The 12,999-nt window shown below is 52.6% G+C and overlaps 1 protein-coding gene across 6 annotated transcripts in view; it reads right to left on the reverse strand.

The window, feature by feature from the left end:
* The window catches only part of LOC110506172 (aryl hydrocarbon receptor nuclear translocator 2), a 126,809-nt gene that overhangs the window by 57,320 nt on the left and 56,490 nt on the right, over window positions 1-12,999 (reverse strand). For all 6 annotated transcript variants that reach the window (XM_036963456.1, XM_036963453.1, XM_036963452.1 and 3 more), the window contains one exon: window positions 12,558-12,632. In XM_036963456.1, coding sequence (XP_036819351.1) covers window positions 12,558-12,632 — 75 coding nt within the window. The remainder of the gene's footprint in view (window positions 1-12,557; window positions 12,633-12,999) is intronic.

A 12,999-nucleotide genomic window follows, 5' to 3' on the forward strand; every position in this document is an offset into this window, starting at 1 on the left:
TCTAATCTCCCCACCCATACCTCTCCTTCCATACCAGTCTAATCTCCCCACCCATAACTCTCCTACCATACCAGTCTAATCTCCCCACCCATACCTCTCCTACCATACCAGTCTAATCTCCCCACCCATACCTCTCCTATCATACCAGTCTAATCTCCCCACCCATACCTCTCCTATCATACCAGTCTAATCTCCCCACCCATACCTCTCCTACCATACCAGTATAATCTCCCCACCCATACCTCTCCTATCATACCAGTCTAATCTCCCCACCCATACCTCTCCTACCATACCAGTATAATCTCCCCACCCATACCTCTCCTACCATACCAGTCTAATCTCCCCACCCATACCTCTCCTACCATACCAGTCTAATCTCCCCATCCATACCTCTCCTACCATACCAGTCTAATCTCCCCACCCATACCTCTCCTACCATACCAGTATAATCTCCCCATCCATACCTCTCCTACCATACCAGTCTAATCTCTCCACCCATACCTCTCCTACCATACCAGTATAATCTTCCCACCCATACCTCTCCTACCATACCAGTCTAATCTCCCCATCCATACCTCTCCTACCATACCAGTCTAATCTCCCCACCCATACCTCTCCTACCATACCAGTATAATCTTCCCACCCATACCTCCCCTACCATACCAGTCTAATCTCCCCACCCATACCTCTCCTACCATACCAGTATAATCTTCCCACCCATACCTCTCCTACCATACCAGTCTAATCTCCCCACCCATACCTCTCCTACCATACCATTATGAACAAACACACACCCCTACCTGTCTCTCTCTGATATTCCCTCCATAAGCATACCAGTGAACCTCACCTGTCAATCTGTCTAATGGATGTGCTGCTTTGCATCTAAATGCAAAATGGCTTTCAGTTAGGGGGATCTGAAATGGCCATTCATAATGAAAGCTCTGTGGACAATCTCAGAGACATGGAAGAGTGGTTTTCCTTTCACACAGAGGGCACCACCAGCTAAACAACAGTGGGAGAAGAAATGTAATCTAATTTTGAGAAAAAGGCACAATTTCCTTATTGACTTGAGCAAATGTGGATTAGACGCGTTTCGACCGCACCTTTTATTCAGAGCATATCTCATTGTTTAAACATGGGCTAGGGAGGGAGTGAGCATCCTACTATTGGTCAGAATGTATGACCTGTGACCTCGGTAACAGGAAGAGATAGTGGAGCAGTCTGTTGTTCCTGGCAGCAAATCTCAAATGGCACACTATTCCCTATGTACTGCACCACTGCTGTCCTGAGCCTGGGGCTAAGCAGTACATTGTGTGTATGGAACTGAAAGTGATGTGAGATTCACCTACAGAGACACTGGAAGGTGTGTGTCCGTGCTGGTTTGTATCTCTGTTTTTGTGCGTGTGCGTGTTTGTGTCTTCTAGGTCATGATTACCTGTATGAGAGATTATCCCAAGAAGTGAGAGGCCAGGGCAGGACGGTGCTACAGCCCAGAGGGTGCGCCCCAAATGGCACTATATTCCCTACATAATGCACTACTTCAGACCAGAGCACGTAGTGCACTATAAAGGGAATAGGGCGCCATCTGGGACGCAGCTGGTAAGGCGGACCACCAATTATCCCAATACTTCTACTCTACTGTCAGCGACTGAGGCTGGGCTGATAACTACATAGAGAGAGACAGGAGGTAGAGAGGAGGTGAGGGAGGGAGAGAAAGAGAGCAGGAGAGAGGGGAGAGAGAGAGAGGAGGTGAGGGGAGAAGGAGAGAAAGAGAGCAGGAGAGAGGGGAGAGAGAGAGGAGGTGAGGGGAAAGGAGAGAAAGAGAGCAGGAGAGAGGGGAGAGAGAGAGAGGAGGTGAGGGGAAGGGAGAGAAAGTGAGCAGGAGAGAGGGGAGAGAGAGAGAGGAGGTGAGGGGAAGGGAGCGAAAGAGCAGGAGAGAGGCGAGAGAGAGGAGGTGAGGGGAAGGGAGAGAAAGAAAGCAGGAGAGAGGCGAGAGAGAAGAGGTGAGGGGAAGGGAGAGAAAGAGAGCAGGAGAGAGGGGAGAGAGAGAGGAGGTGAGGGGAAGGGAGAGAAAGAGAGCAGGAGAGAGGGGAGAGAGAGAGGAGGTGAGGGGAAGGGAGAGAAAGAGAGCAGGAGAGAGGGGAGAGAGAGAGGAGGTGAGGGGAAGGGAGAGAAAGAGAGCAGGAGAGAGGGGAGAGAGAGAGAGGAGGTGAGGGGAAGGGAGAGAAAGAGAGCAGGAGAGAGGGGAGAGAGAGAGAGGAGGTGAGGGGAAGGGAGAGAAAGAGAGCAGGAGAGAGGGGAGAGAGAGAGAGGAGGTGAGGGGAAGGGAGAGAAAGAGAGCAGGAGAGAGGGGAGAGAGAGAGGAGGTGAGGGGAAGGGAGAGAAAGAGAGCAGGAGAGAGGGGAGAGAGAGAGAGGAGGTGAGGGGAAGGGAGAGAAAGAGAGCAGGAGAGAGGGGAGAGAGATAGGGAGCAAGGTAGAGATGGTGTGCAAGAGAACGAAGTGCATTTGAGTGAAAAATACTTACAACCCTTATCTGTATCTCTCAATCTTTCATTACCTGAGCTGGAGTGGTTCCTACACGCTACGCGTGTGTGTGTGTGTGTGTGTGTGTGTGTGTGTGTGTGTGTGTGTGTGTGTGTGTGTGTATGTCATTACCTGCCTCTGAGGATTTTAAATGAATTAACAGTCAGTAGGTTGGGAAAACAAAAATGGTTTTCTGCCAAAAAACTGTGTTGCACAAAAGTCAATCGCATACAAACCAATCAAAGCTGACACGCCAAAGCTATTGGACTGTCAATACCTGAACACAAAGGTACCAGCGTCTCTCTCTACCTGTCCCTTTACCTGTCCGTCTCTCCCTCTCTCTAACCTGTCCCTTTACCTGTCCGTCTCTCTCTCTACCTGTCCCTTTACCTGTCTCTCTACCTGTCCCTTTACCTGTCTCTCTACCTGTCCCTTTACCTGTCTCTCTTCCGGTCCCTTTACTTGTCCGTCTCTATCTCTACCTGTCCGTTTACCTGTCCATCTCTCCCTCTCTCTCTCTACCGGTCCCTTTACTTGTCCGTCTCTATCTCTACCTGTCCCTTTACCTGTCCATCTCTCCCTCTCTCTCTCTCTACCTGTCCCTTTACTTGTCCGTCTCTATCTCTAACCTGTCCCTTTACCTGTCCGCCTGTCTCTCTACCTGTCCGCCTGTCTCTCTACCTGTCCGCCTGTCTCTCTACCTGTCCGTCTGTCTCTCTACCTGTCCCTTGACTTGTCCGTCTCTCTCTACCTGTCCCTTTACCTGTCCGCCTGTCTCTCTACCTGTCCGCCTGTCTCTCTACCTGTCCGTCTCGCTCTCTCTACCTGTTTCTTGACTTGTCCGTCTCTCTCTACCTGTCCCTTTACCTGTCCGCCTGTCTCTCTATCTGTCCGTCTCGCTCTCTCTACCTGTCACTTTACCTGTCCGTCTGTCTCTCTACCTGTCCATCTCGCTCTCTCTACCTGTCCCTTTACCTGTCCGTCTGTCTCTCTACCTGTCCCATTACCTGTCCGCCTGTCTCTCTACCTGTCCGTCTCGCTCTCTCTACCTGTCCCTTTACCTGTCCGTCTGTCTCGCTATCTGCATCTCTGTCGCGCTACCTATGTCTGTCCGTCTCTCTCGCGCTACCTGTGTCTGTCCGTCTCTCTCGCGCTACCTGTGTCTCTCCGTCTCTCTCGCGCTACCTGTGTCTGTCCGTCTCTCTCGCGCTACCTGTGTCTGTCCGTCTCTCTCGCGCTACCTATGTCTGTCTGTCGCTACCTGTGTGTCTGTCTGGCGCTACATGTCTGTCTGTCTGGTGCTAACTGTGTGTCTGTCTGTCTGGCGCTAACTGTGTGTCTGTCTGTCTGGCGCTACCTGTGTGTCTGTCTGTCTGGCGCTACCTGTGTGTTTGTCTGTCTGGTGGTACCTGTGTGTCTGTCTGTCTGGCGCTACCTGTGTGTCTGTTTGTCTGGCGCTACCTGTGTGTCTGTCTGTCTGGCGCTACCTGTGTGTCTGTCTGTCTGGCGCTACCTGTGTGTCTGTCTGTCTGGCGCTACCTGTCTGGCACTACCTGTGTCTGCCTGTCTGTCGCTACCTGTCTGTCTGTCTGGCGCTACCTGTCTGGCGTTACCTGTCTGGCGCTAACTGTGTCTGTCTGTCTGGCGCTACCTGTCTGGCACTACATGTGTTTGTCTGTCTGGCACTACCTATCAGTCTGTCTGTCGCTACATGTCTGTCTGTATGTCTGTCTGGCACTACCTGTGTCTGTCTGTCGCTACCTATCTGTCTGTCTGTCGCTACCTGTCTGTCTCTCTGTATGTGTGTGTGTGTGTGTCAGAAAGGTAAGTGTGTGTGGGGTTTCTGTTCCCTGGAAGGAATGTAAAATAATATTGCCCTAACAAAACATTCCTCAAGGATAGTCTCTCTCTCACACATACACGTTGATATTTCACCTTTCACCTCATTGCTGGTGTTCAGTACACGGCACTCCCCTGGCAGACACGCTGAACCGCAACGCAGAGGACACACACCTGGGCGCTCAGATAGAAATATATCATGTAGAACAGATCCGTCAGTCCAGTTTATTAGGATTAGGCAATAGGGTTCGCTCTACTCCTTGCATTTCTATCTGCGACGTTGTGAACGTTTCATCCTTCTGAACAGGACCCTGCAGTGTGTTCCTGTCAGCCGCTGACAGAGCACATCTTAAACCATTACAGATTGGCCAATAGTATTGGCCTGTCTGCCAGTCCTTGGCATGGCTCCAGGCTTTAGACTAGGCAGACGAAGGCACTGGATTTATGACCATTAATTCCCCAGGTGGGTTATTGAGTGTCTTTTAGAATCTTATTAAGTCCATCGGTAGGTAATGGATGAACAATGTTCTCAATGCTAAATATGATCTTGATGGTTTGGTGGAAACTCCCCCCTGAGAAAGAGCATGTTTCTGATAGCTTCATTTACAGGTTAGTCTAGGGTTGGAAAAGTAACTTTTAGTAACTTTCCCCAATTTCCCAGGTTCTCCCCATGGGCCCGGGTCAGAAGTAGTGGACATGGACCCTGGTCAGGAGTAGTGGACATGGGCCCTGGTCAGAAGTAGTGGACATGGGCCCGGGTCAGGAGTAGTGAACATGGGCCCTGGTCAGGAGTAGTGGACATGGGCCCTGGTCAGGAGTAGTGGACATGGGCCCTGGTCAGGAGTAGTGGACATGGGCCCTGGTCAAAAGTAGTGAACATGGGCCCGGATCAGAAGTAGTGAACATGGGCCCATGTCAGGAGTAGTGAACATGGACCCTGGTCAGGAGTTGTGGACATGGGACCTGGTCAGAAGTAGTGGACATGGGCCCTGGTCTGAAGTAGTGGACATGGGCCCTGGTCTGAAGTAGTGGACATGGGCCCTGGACAGGAGTAGTGGACATGGGCCCGGGTCAGAAGTAGTGGACATGGGCCCGGGTCAGAAGTAGTGGACATGGGCCCGGGTCAGAAGTAGTGGACATGGGCCCGGGTCAGAAGTAGTGGACATGGGCCCGGGTCAGAAGTAGTGGACATGGGCCCGGGTCAGAAGTAGTGAACATGGGCCCGGGTCAGAAGTAGTGAACATGGGCCCTGGTCAGGAGTAGTGGACATGGGCCCTGGTCAGGAGTGAGCTTTAGACTAGGCAGACGAAGGCACTGGATTTATGACCATTAATTCCCCAGGTGGGTTATTGAGTGTCTTTTAGAATCTTATTAAGTCCATCGGTAGGTAATGGATGAACAATGTTCTCAATGCTAAATATGATCTTGATGGTTTGGTGGAAACTCCCCCCTGAGAAAGAGCATGTTTCTGATAGCTTCATTTACAGGTTAGTCTAGGGTTGGAAAAGTAACTTTTAGTAACTTTCCCCAATTTCCCAGGTTCTCCCCATGGGCCCGGGTCAGAAGTAGTGGACATGGACCCTGGTCAGGAGTAGTGGACATGGGCCCTGGTCAGAAGTAGTGGACATGGGCCCGGGTCAGGAGTAGTGAACATGGGCCCTGGTCAGGAGTAGTGGACATGGGCCCTGGTCAGGAGTAGTGGACATGGGCCCTGGTCAGGAGTAGTGGACATGGGCCCTGGTCAAAAGTAGTGAACATGGGCCCGGATCAGAAGTAGTGAACATGGGCCCATGTCAGGAGTAGTGAACATGGACCCTGGTCAGGAGTTGTGGACATGGGACCTGGTCAGAAGTAGTGGACATGGGCCCTGGTCTGAAGTAGTGGACATGGGCCCGGGTCAGGAGTAGTGGACATGGGCCCTGGTCAGAAGTAGTGGACATGGACCCTGGACAGAAGTAGTGGACATGGGCCCTGGTCAGGAGTAGTGAACATGGGCCCTGGTCAGAAGTAGTGGACATGGGCCCTGGTCAGGAGTAGTGGACATGGGCCCTGGTCAGGAGTAGTGGACATGGGCCCGGGTCAGGAGTAGTGGACATGGGCCCGGGTCAGGAGTAGTGGACATGGGCCCTGGTCAGAAGTAGTGGACATGGGCCCGGGTCAGGAGTAGTGGACATGGGCCCTGGTCAGGAGTAGTGAACATGGGCCCTGGTCAGACGTAGTGGACATGGGCCCTGGTCAGGAGTAGTGGACATGGGCCCTGGTCAGAAGTAGTGAACATGGGCCCTGGTCAGGAGTAGTGGACATGGGCCCGGGTCAGGAGTAGTGGACATGGGCCCTGGTCAGAAGTAGTGAACATGGGCCCTGGTCAGGAGTAGTGGACATGGGCCCTGGTCAGAAGTAGTGAACATGGGCCCTGGTCAGGAGTAGTGGACATGGGCCCGGGTCAGGAGTAGTGGACATGGGCCCTGGTCAGGAGTAGTGGACATGGGCCCTGGTCAGGAGTAGTGGACATGGGCCCTGGTCAGGAGTAGCGGACATGGGCCCTGGTCAGGAGTAGTGGACATGGGCCCTGGTCAGAAGTAGTGGACATGGGCCCTGGTCAGGAGTAGTGGACATGGGCCCTGGTCAGGAGTAGTGGACATGGGCCCTGGTCAGGAGTAGCGGACATGGGCCCTGGTCAGGAGTAGTGGACATGGGCCCTGGTCAGAAGTAGTGAACATGGGCCCTGGACAGAAGTAGTGAACATGGGCCCTGGACAGAAGTAGTGAACATGGGCCCTGGACAGAAGTAGTGAACATGGACCCTGGTCAGGAGTAGTGAACATGGACCCTGGTCAGGAGTAGTGGACAAGGGCCCTGGTGAAAGTAGTGAACATGGGCCCTGGTCAGAAGTAGTGAACATGGGCCCTGGACAGAAGTAGTGAACATGGGCCCTGGACAGAAGTAGTGAACATGGGCCCTGGTCAAAGTAGTGAACATGGGCCCTGGACAGAAGTAGTGAACATGGGCCCTGGACAGAAGTAGTGAACATGGGCCCTGGACAGAAGTAGTGAACATGGACCCTGGTCAGGAGTAGTGAACATGGACCGTGGTCAGGAGTAGTGGACATGGGCCCTGGTCAAAGTAGTGAACATGGGCCCTGGTCAGAAGTAGTGAACATGGGCCCTGGACAGAAGTAGTGAACATGGGCCCTGGACAGAAGTAGTAAACATGGGCCCTGGACAGAAGTAGTGAACATGGGCCCTGGACAGAAGTAGTGAACATGGGCCCTGGACAGAAGTAGTGAACATGGGCCCTGGACAGAAGTAGTAAACATGGGCCCTGGACAGAAGTAGTGAACATGGGCCCTGGTCAAAGTAGTGAACATGGGCCCTGGACAGAAGTAGTGAACATGGGCCCTGGACAGAAGTAGTGAACATGGGCCCTGGACAGAAGTAGTGAACATGGGCCCTGGTCAGGAGTAGTGGACATGGGCCCTGGTCAGGAGTAGTGGACATGGGCCCGGGTCAGGAGTAGTGGACATGGGCCCGGGTCAGGAGTAGTGGACATGGACCCTGGTCAGGAGTAGTGAACATGGGCCCTGGTCAGGAGTAGTGGACATGGGCCCTGGTCAGGAGTAGCGGACATGGGCCCGGGTCAGGAGTAGTGGACATGGGCCCTGGTCAGGAGTAGTGGACATGGGCCCGGGTCAGGAGTAGTGGACATGGGCCCTGGTCAGGAGTAGTGGACATGGACCCTGGTCAGGAGTAGTGAACATGGGCCCTGGTCAGGAGTAGTGGACATGGGCCCTGGACAGGAGTAGTGGACATGGGCCCTGGTCAGAAGTAGTGAACATGGACCCTGGTCAGGAGTAGTGGACATGGGCCCGGGTCAGGAGTAGTGAACATGGGCCCTGGTCAGAAGTAGTGAACATGGACCCTGGTCAGGAGTAGTGGACATGGGCCCGGGTCAGGAGTAGTGGACATGGGCCCTGGTCAGAAGTAGTGGACATGGGCCCTGGACAGGAGTAGTGGACATGGGCCCTGGTCAGAAGTAGTGAACATGGACCCTGGTCAGGAGTAGTGGACATGGGCCCTGGTCAGGAGTAGTGAACATGGGCCCTGGTCAGGAGTAGTGAACATGGACCCTGGTCAGGAGTAGTGGACATGGGCCCGGGTCAGGAGTAGTGGACATGGGCCCTGGTCAGAAGTAGTGGACATGGGCCCTGGACAGGAGTAGTGGACATGGGCCCTGGTCAGAAGTAGTGAACATGGACCCTGGTCAGGAGTAGTGGACATGGGCCCTGGTCAGGAGTAGTGAACATGGGCCCTGGTCAGGAGTAGTGAACATGGACCCTGGTCAGGAGTAGTGGACATGGGCCCGGGTCAGAAGTAGTGGACATGGGCCCTGGTCAGGAGTAGTGAACATGGACCCTGGTCTGAAGTAGTGGACATGGGCCCTGGTCAGGAGTAGTGAACATGGACCCTGGTCTGAAGTAGTGGACATGGACCCTGGTCAGGAGTAGTGGACATGGGCCCTGGTCAGGAGTAGTGAACATGGGCCCGGGTCAGGAGTAGTGGACATGGGCCCGGGTCAGGAGTAGTGGACATGGGCCCTGGTCAGGAGTAGTGGACATGGGCCCTGGTCAGGAGTAGTGGACATGGGCCCGGGTCAGGAGTAGTGGACATGGGCCCTGGTCAGAAGTAGTGGACATGGGCCCGGGTCAGGAGTAGTGGACATGGACCCTGGTCAGGAGTAGTGGACATGGGCCCGGGTCAGGAGTAGTGGACATGGGCCCTGGTCAGAAGTAGTGGACATGGGCCCGGGTCAGGAGTAGTGGACATGGGCCCTGGTCAGGAGTAGTGGACATGGGCCCGGGTCAGGAGTAGTGGACATGGGCCCGGGTCAGGAGTAGTGGACATGGGCCCTGGTCAGGAGTAGTGGACATGGGCCCGGGTCAGGAGTAGTGGACATGGGCCCGGGTCAGGAGTAGTGGACATGGGCCCTGGTCAGGAGTAGTGAACATGGACCCTGGTCAGGAGTAGTGGACATGGGCCCTGGTCAGGAGTAGTGGACATGGGCCCGGGTCAGGAGTAGTGGACATGGGCCCGGGTCAGGAGTAGTGAACATGGGCCCTGGTCTGAAGTAGTGGACATGGGCCCTGGTCAGGAGTAGTGGACATGGGCCCGGGTCAGGAGTAGTGGACATGGGCCCTGGTCAGGAGTAGTGGACATGGGCCCGGGTCAGGAGTAGTGGACATGGGCCCGGGTCAGGAGTAGTGGACATGGGCCCTGGTCAGGAGTAGTGGACATGGGCCCGGGTCAGGAGTAGTGGACATGGGCCCGGGTCAGGAGTAGTGGACATGGGCCCTGGTCAGGAGTAGTGAACATGGACCCTGGTCAGGAGTAGTGGACATGGGCCCTGGTCAGGAGTAGTGGACATGGGCCCGGGTCAGGAGTAGTGGACATGGGCCCGGGTCAGGAGTAGTGGACATGGGCCCTGGTCAGGAGTAGTGGACATGGGCCCTGGTCTGAAGTAGTGGACATGGACCCTGGTCAGGAGTTGTGGACATGGGCCCTGGTCAGGAGTTGTGGACATGGGCCCTGGTCAGGAGTTGTGGACATGGGCCCTGGTCAGGAGTTGTGGACATGGGCCCTGGTCAGGAGTTGTGGACATGGGCCCTGGTCAGGAGTAGTGGACATGGACCCTGGTCAGGAGTAGTGGACATGGGCCCTGGTCAGGAGTAGTGGACATGGGCCCTGGTCTGAAGTAGTGGACATGGGCCCTGGTCAGGAGTAGTGGACATGGGCCCGGGTCAGGAGTAGTGGACATGGGCTGTCTGTTCTAACAGACTGTCTGTTCTAACGGGTTGTTGGTTCTACTCAGTCTAATTCAACCATAATGACGGACTACTGGTGTTTAATTAAAGAGTGCCTCCCGTTTCACCTCAGGGTGACAGGGTCAGGAGAGGACCTGAGTGGAACCACTGGCGTGTGACAGGAAGACAAAGGTTTTACTGCCAGACAGCGTAATTAAACTTCTCTGTTGTTCATTGTAAGCTCATTTACTTGTGTGGCTGCCAGCCAAATAGCACTTCCGTTGTCAACTGATGAAAATGAAGCTATTTTCTGCCAAAACTATAGTTGCAAGTCCCTGATGTAATGATATTTTAAGAAAATACACAAACGCTGAGGACTAAAAGTCAATAGGGAATTAACGATCAATGGTAATAGTTGTTTTTCAGTTCAACATCTGTTCAGAATCTTTGTAGGGGTTTCAGTCCTGGACTTATAGCTAGCTACATGTGGCAAGTTCTCATTGGTCCAAATGGACTATTCATTGAGCCTGAAACAGGATACTTGTTATTTGACCATTGGCCCAATTTTACTGCTATGAATTCTAAATTGGTCAACCACAGGCTACGGGTTGGGTTATAAATTACATCTTGTCTCTTTGCTCTGTGGAGAATCACTGATGACAGGGAAGAATGAACATCTACCATTTACTTCCTAGCATAACAACTTTATTTGTTCTCTTTGAATAAACCTGTTTCTCCCCTTGATTTGCTTTGGGGTTGAAGAGTAACGTCAACTGCTAACACTGATCACTTTTATATTGAAAGACAATGCAACCCCAGTCAATACACAGCTGGAATCACTTGCTCCTGCTTTCTCCCGTTGTGCTATTTACAAACATGTGACTGGCTCAACTGTTCTGGGGAACTACGGTAAGCTTCATGATGTAAAATAATGTGACAGGTGAAATGAAGAACGCAGTCCACTTTATCGCCTAACATATTGCAATAGTTGACTGCAGGTATTTACTTCAAAAGTAGCCACAAAAAATAAAATGTATTGAAAAACTTCAAAGAAATTGTTTCAATGCTATTGACTGTATTGAAAAACCATCCCGTGGCTACCCCAGTATACGGTATACTGCCCATCCTCTGTCACTCCTATTCTCTCCTCCACCCATCCTCTGTCACTCCTATTCTCTCCTCCACCCATCCTCTGTCACTCCTATTCTCTCCTCCACCCATCCTCTGTCACTCCTTTTCTCTCCTACACCCATCCTCTGTCACTCCTATTCTCTCCTCCACCCATCCTCTGTCACTCCTATTCTCTCCTCCACCCATCCTCTGTCACTCCTATTCTCTCCTCCACCCATCCTCTGTCACTCCTATTCTCTCCTCCACCCATCCTCTGTCACTCCTTTTCTCTCCTCCACCCATCCTCTGTCACTCCTATTCTCTCCTCCACCCATCCTCTGTCACTCCTATTGTCTCCTCCACCCATCCTCTGTCACTCCTATTCTCCCCCTTCCACCCATCCTCTGTCACTCCTATATTCTCCTCCACCCATCCTCTGTCACTACTATTCTCTCCTCCACCCATCCTCTGTCACTCCTATTCTCTCCTCCACCCATCCTCTGTCACTCCTATTCTCTCCTCCACCCATCCTCTGTCACTCTTTTTCTCTCCTCCACCCATCCTCTGTCACTACTATTCTCTCCTCCACCCATCCTCTGTCACTCCTATTCTCTCCTCCACCCATCCTCTGTCACTACTATTCTCTCCTCCACCCATCCTCTGTCACTACTATTCTCTCCTCCACCCATCCTCTGTCACTCCTATTCTCTCCTCCACCCATCCTCTGTCACTCCTATTCTCTCCACTGCCAGTCCTATTCTCTCCTCTACCCATCCTCTGTCACTCCTATTCTGTCCTCCACCCATCCCTGTCACTCCTATTCTCTCCTCCACCCATCCTCTGTCACTCCTATTCTCTCCACTGCCACTCCTATTCTCTCCTCTACCCATCCTCTGTCACTCCTATTCTGTCCTCCACCCATCCTCTGTCACTCCTATTCTCTCCTCCACCCATCCTCTGTCACTCCTATTCTCTCCTCCACCCATCCTCTGTCACTCCTATTCTCTCCTCTACCCGTCCTCTGTCACTCCTATTCTCTCCTCTGATCATCATGTCCTTCTGTTATCACCCCATCCTTTTCTTCTACTCCTCCTCTCCTCTCCTCTCCTCTCCTCTCCTCTCCTCTCCTCTCCTCTCCTCTCCTCTCCTCTCCTCTCCTCTCCTCTCCCTCTGGTGGTATAGTACCTGTAGAAAGATATCTCAAGAGGTCTCTCTGTAGTCCTCTGAGTGACAGAACTCTTCCTCATACCTCCACCCTCCCTTCGTCCCTCCTCCACCTCTCCGTACCTGTTGAAAGCTCTCTCTCAGGTGACTCTGGTCCTCTGGGTGACAGAACTCCAGGATGTCTTTCCCCAACAGATCCTACACGAGACAATGACACAATAAATACACACAAATTAATACAACTACACACTTCAGGTCAATTTCAAATCATGAAATACAAGTTCAATATATTAATTTTGAAACTTTGTCAAATTCCTGGACAAAAAAAAATGTTTACAATGGAGATTCTTTATTGACAATGCCTTTTAGTCCAGGACTAGGCTTCCTCTGCCTGAGTTAGGACAACAGGCCATACAGATCATACATCATTCAGACCCTTGGACTTGAGTCAATGGCCTTTCTCAATTCATCTTTCTTCCATTCCTTGCATCCGATCTCCCAGGCTCTTTCTCATTGCAGAAAAAGGTCTAAGGGGAGGGACCTTGGACCTTCTCCTCCAATACGG

Source organism: Oncorhynchus mykiss, chromosome 26 (assembly GCF_013265735.2).
Source record: "Oncorhynchus mykiss isolate Arlee chromosome 26, USDA_OmykA_1.1, whole genome shotgun sequence".
Taxonomy (NCBI): Eukaryota; Metazoa; Chordata; class Actinopteri; order Salmoniformes; family Salmonidae; genus Oncorhynchus; species Oncorhynchus mykiss.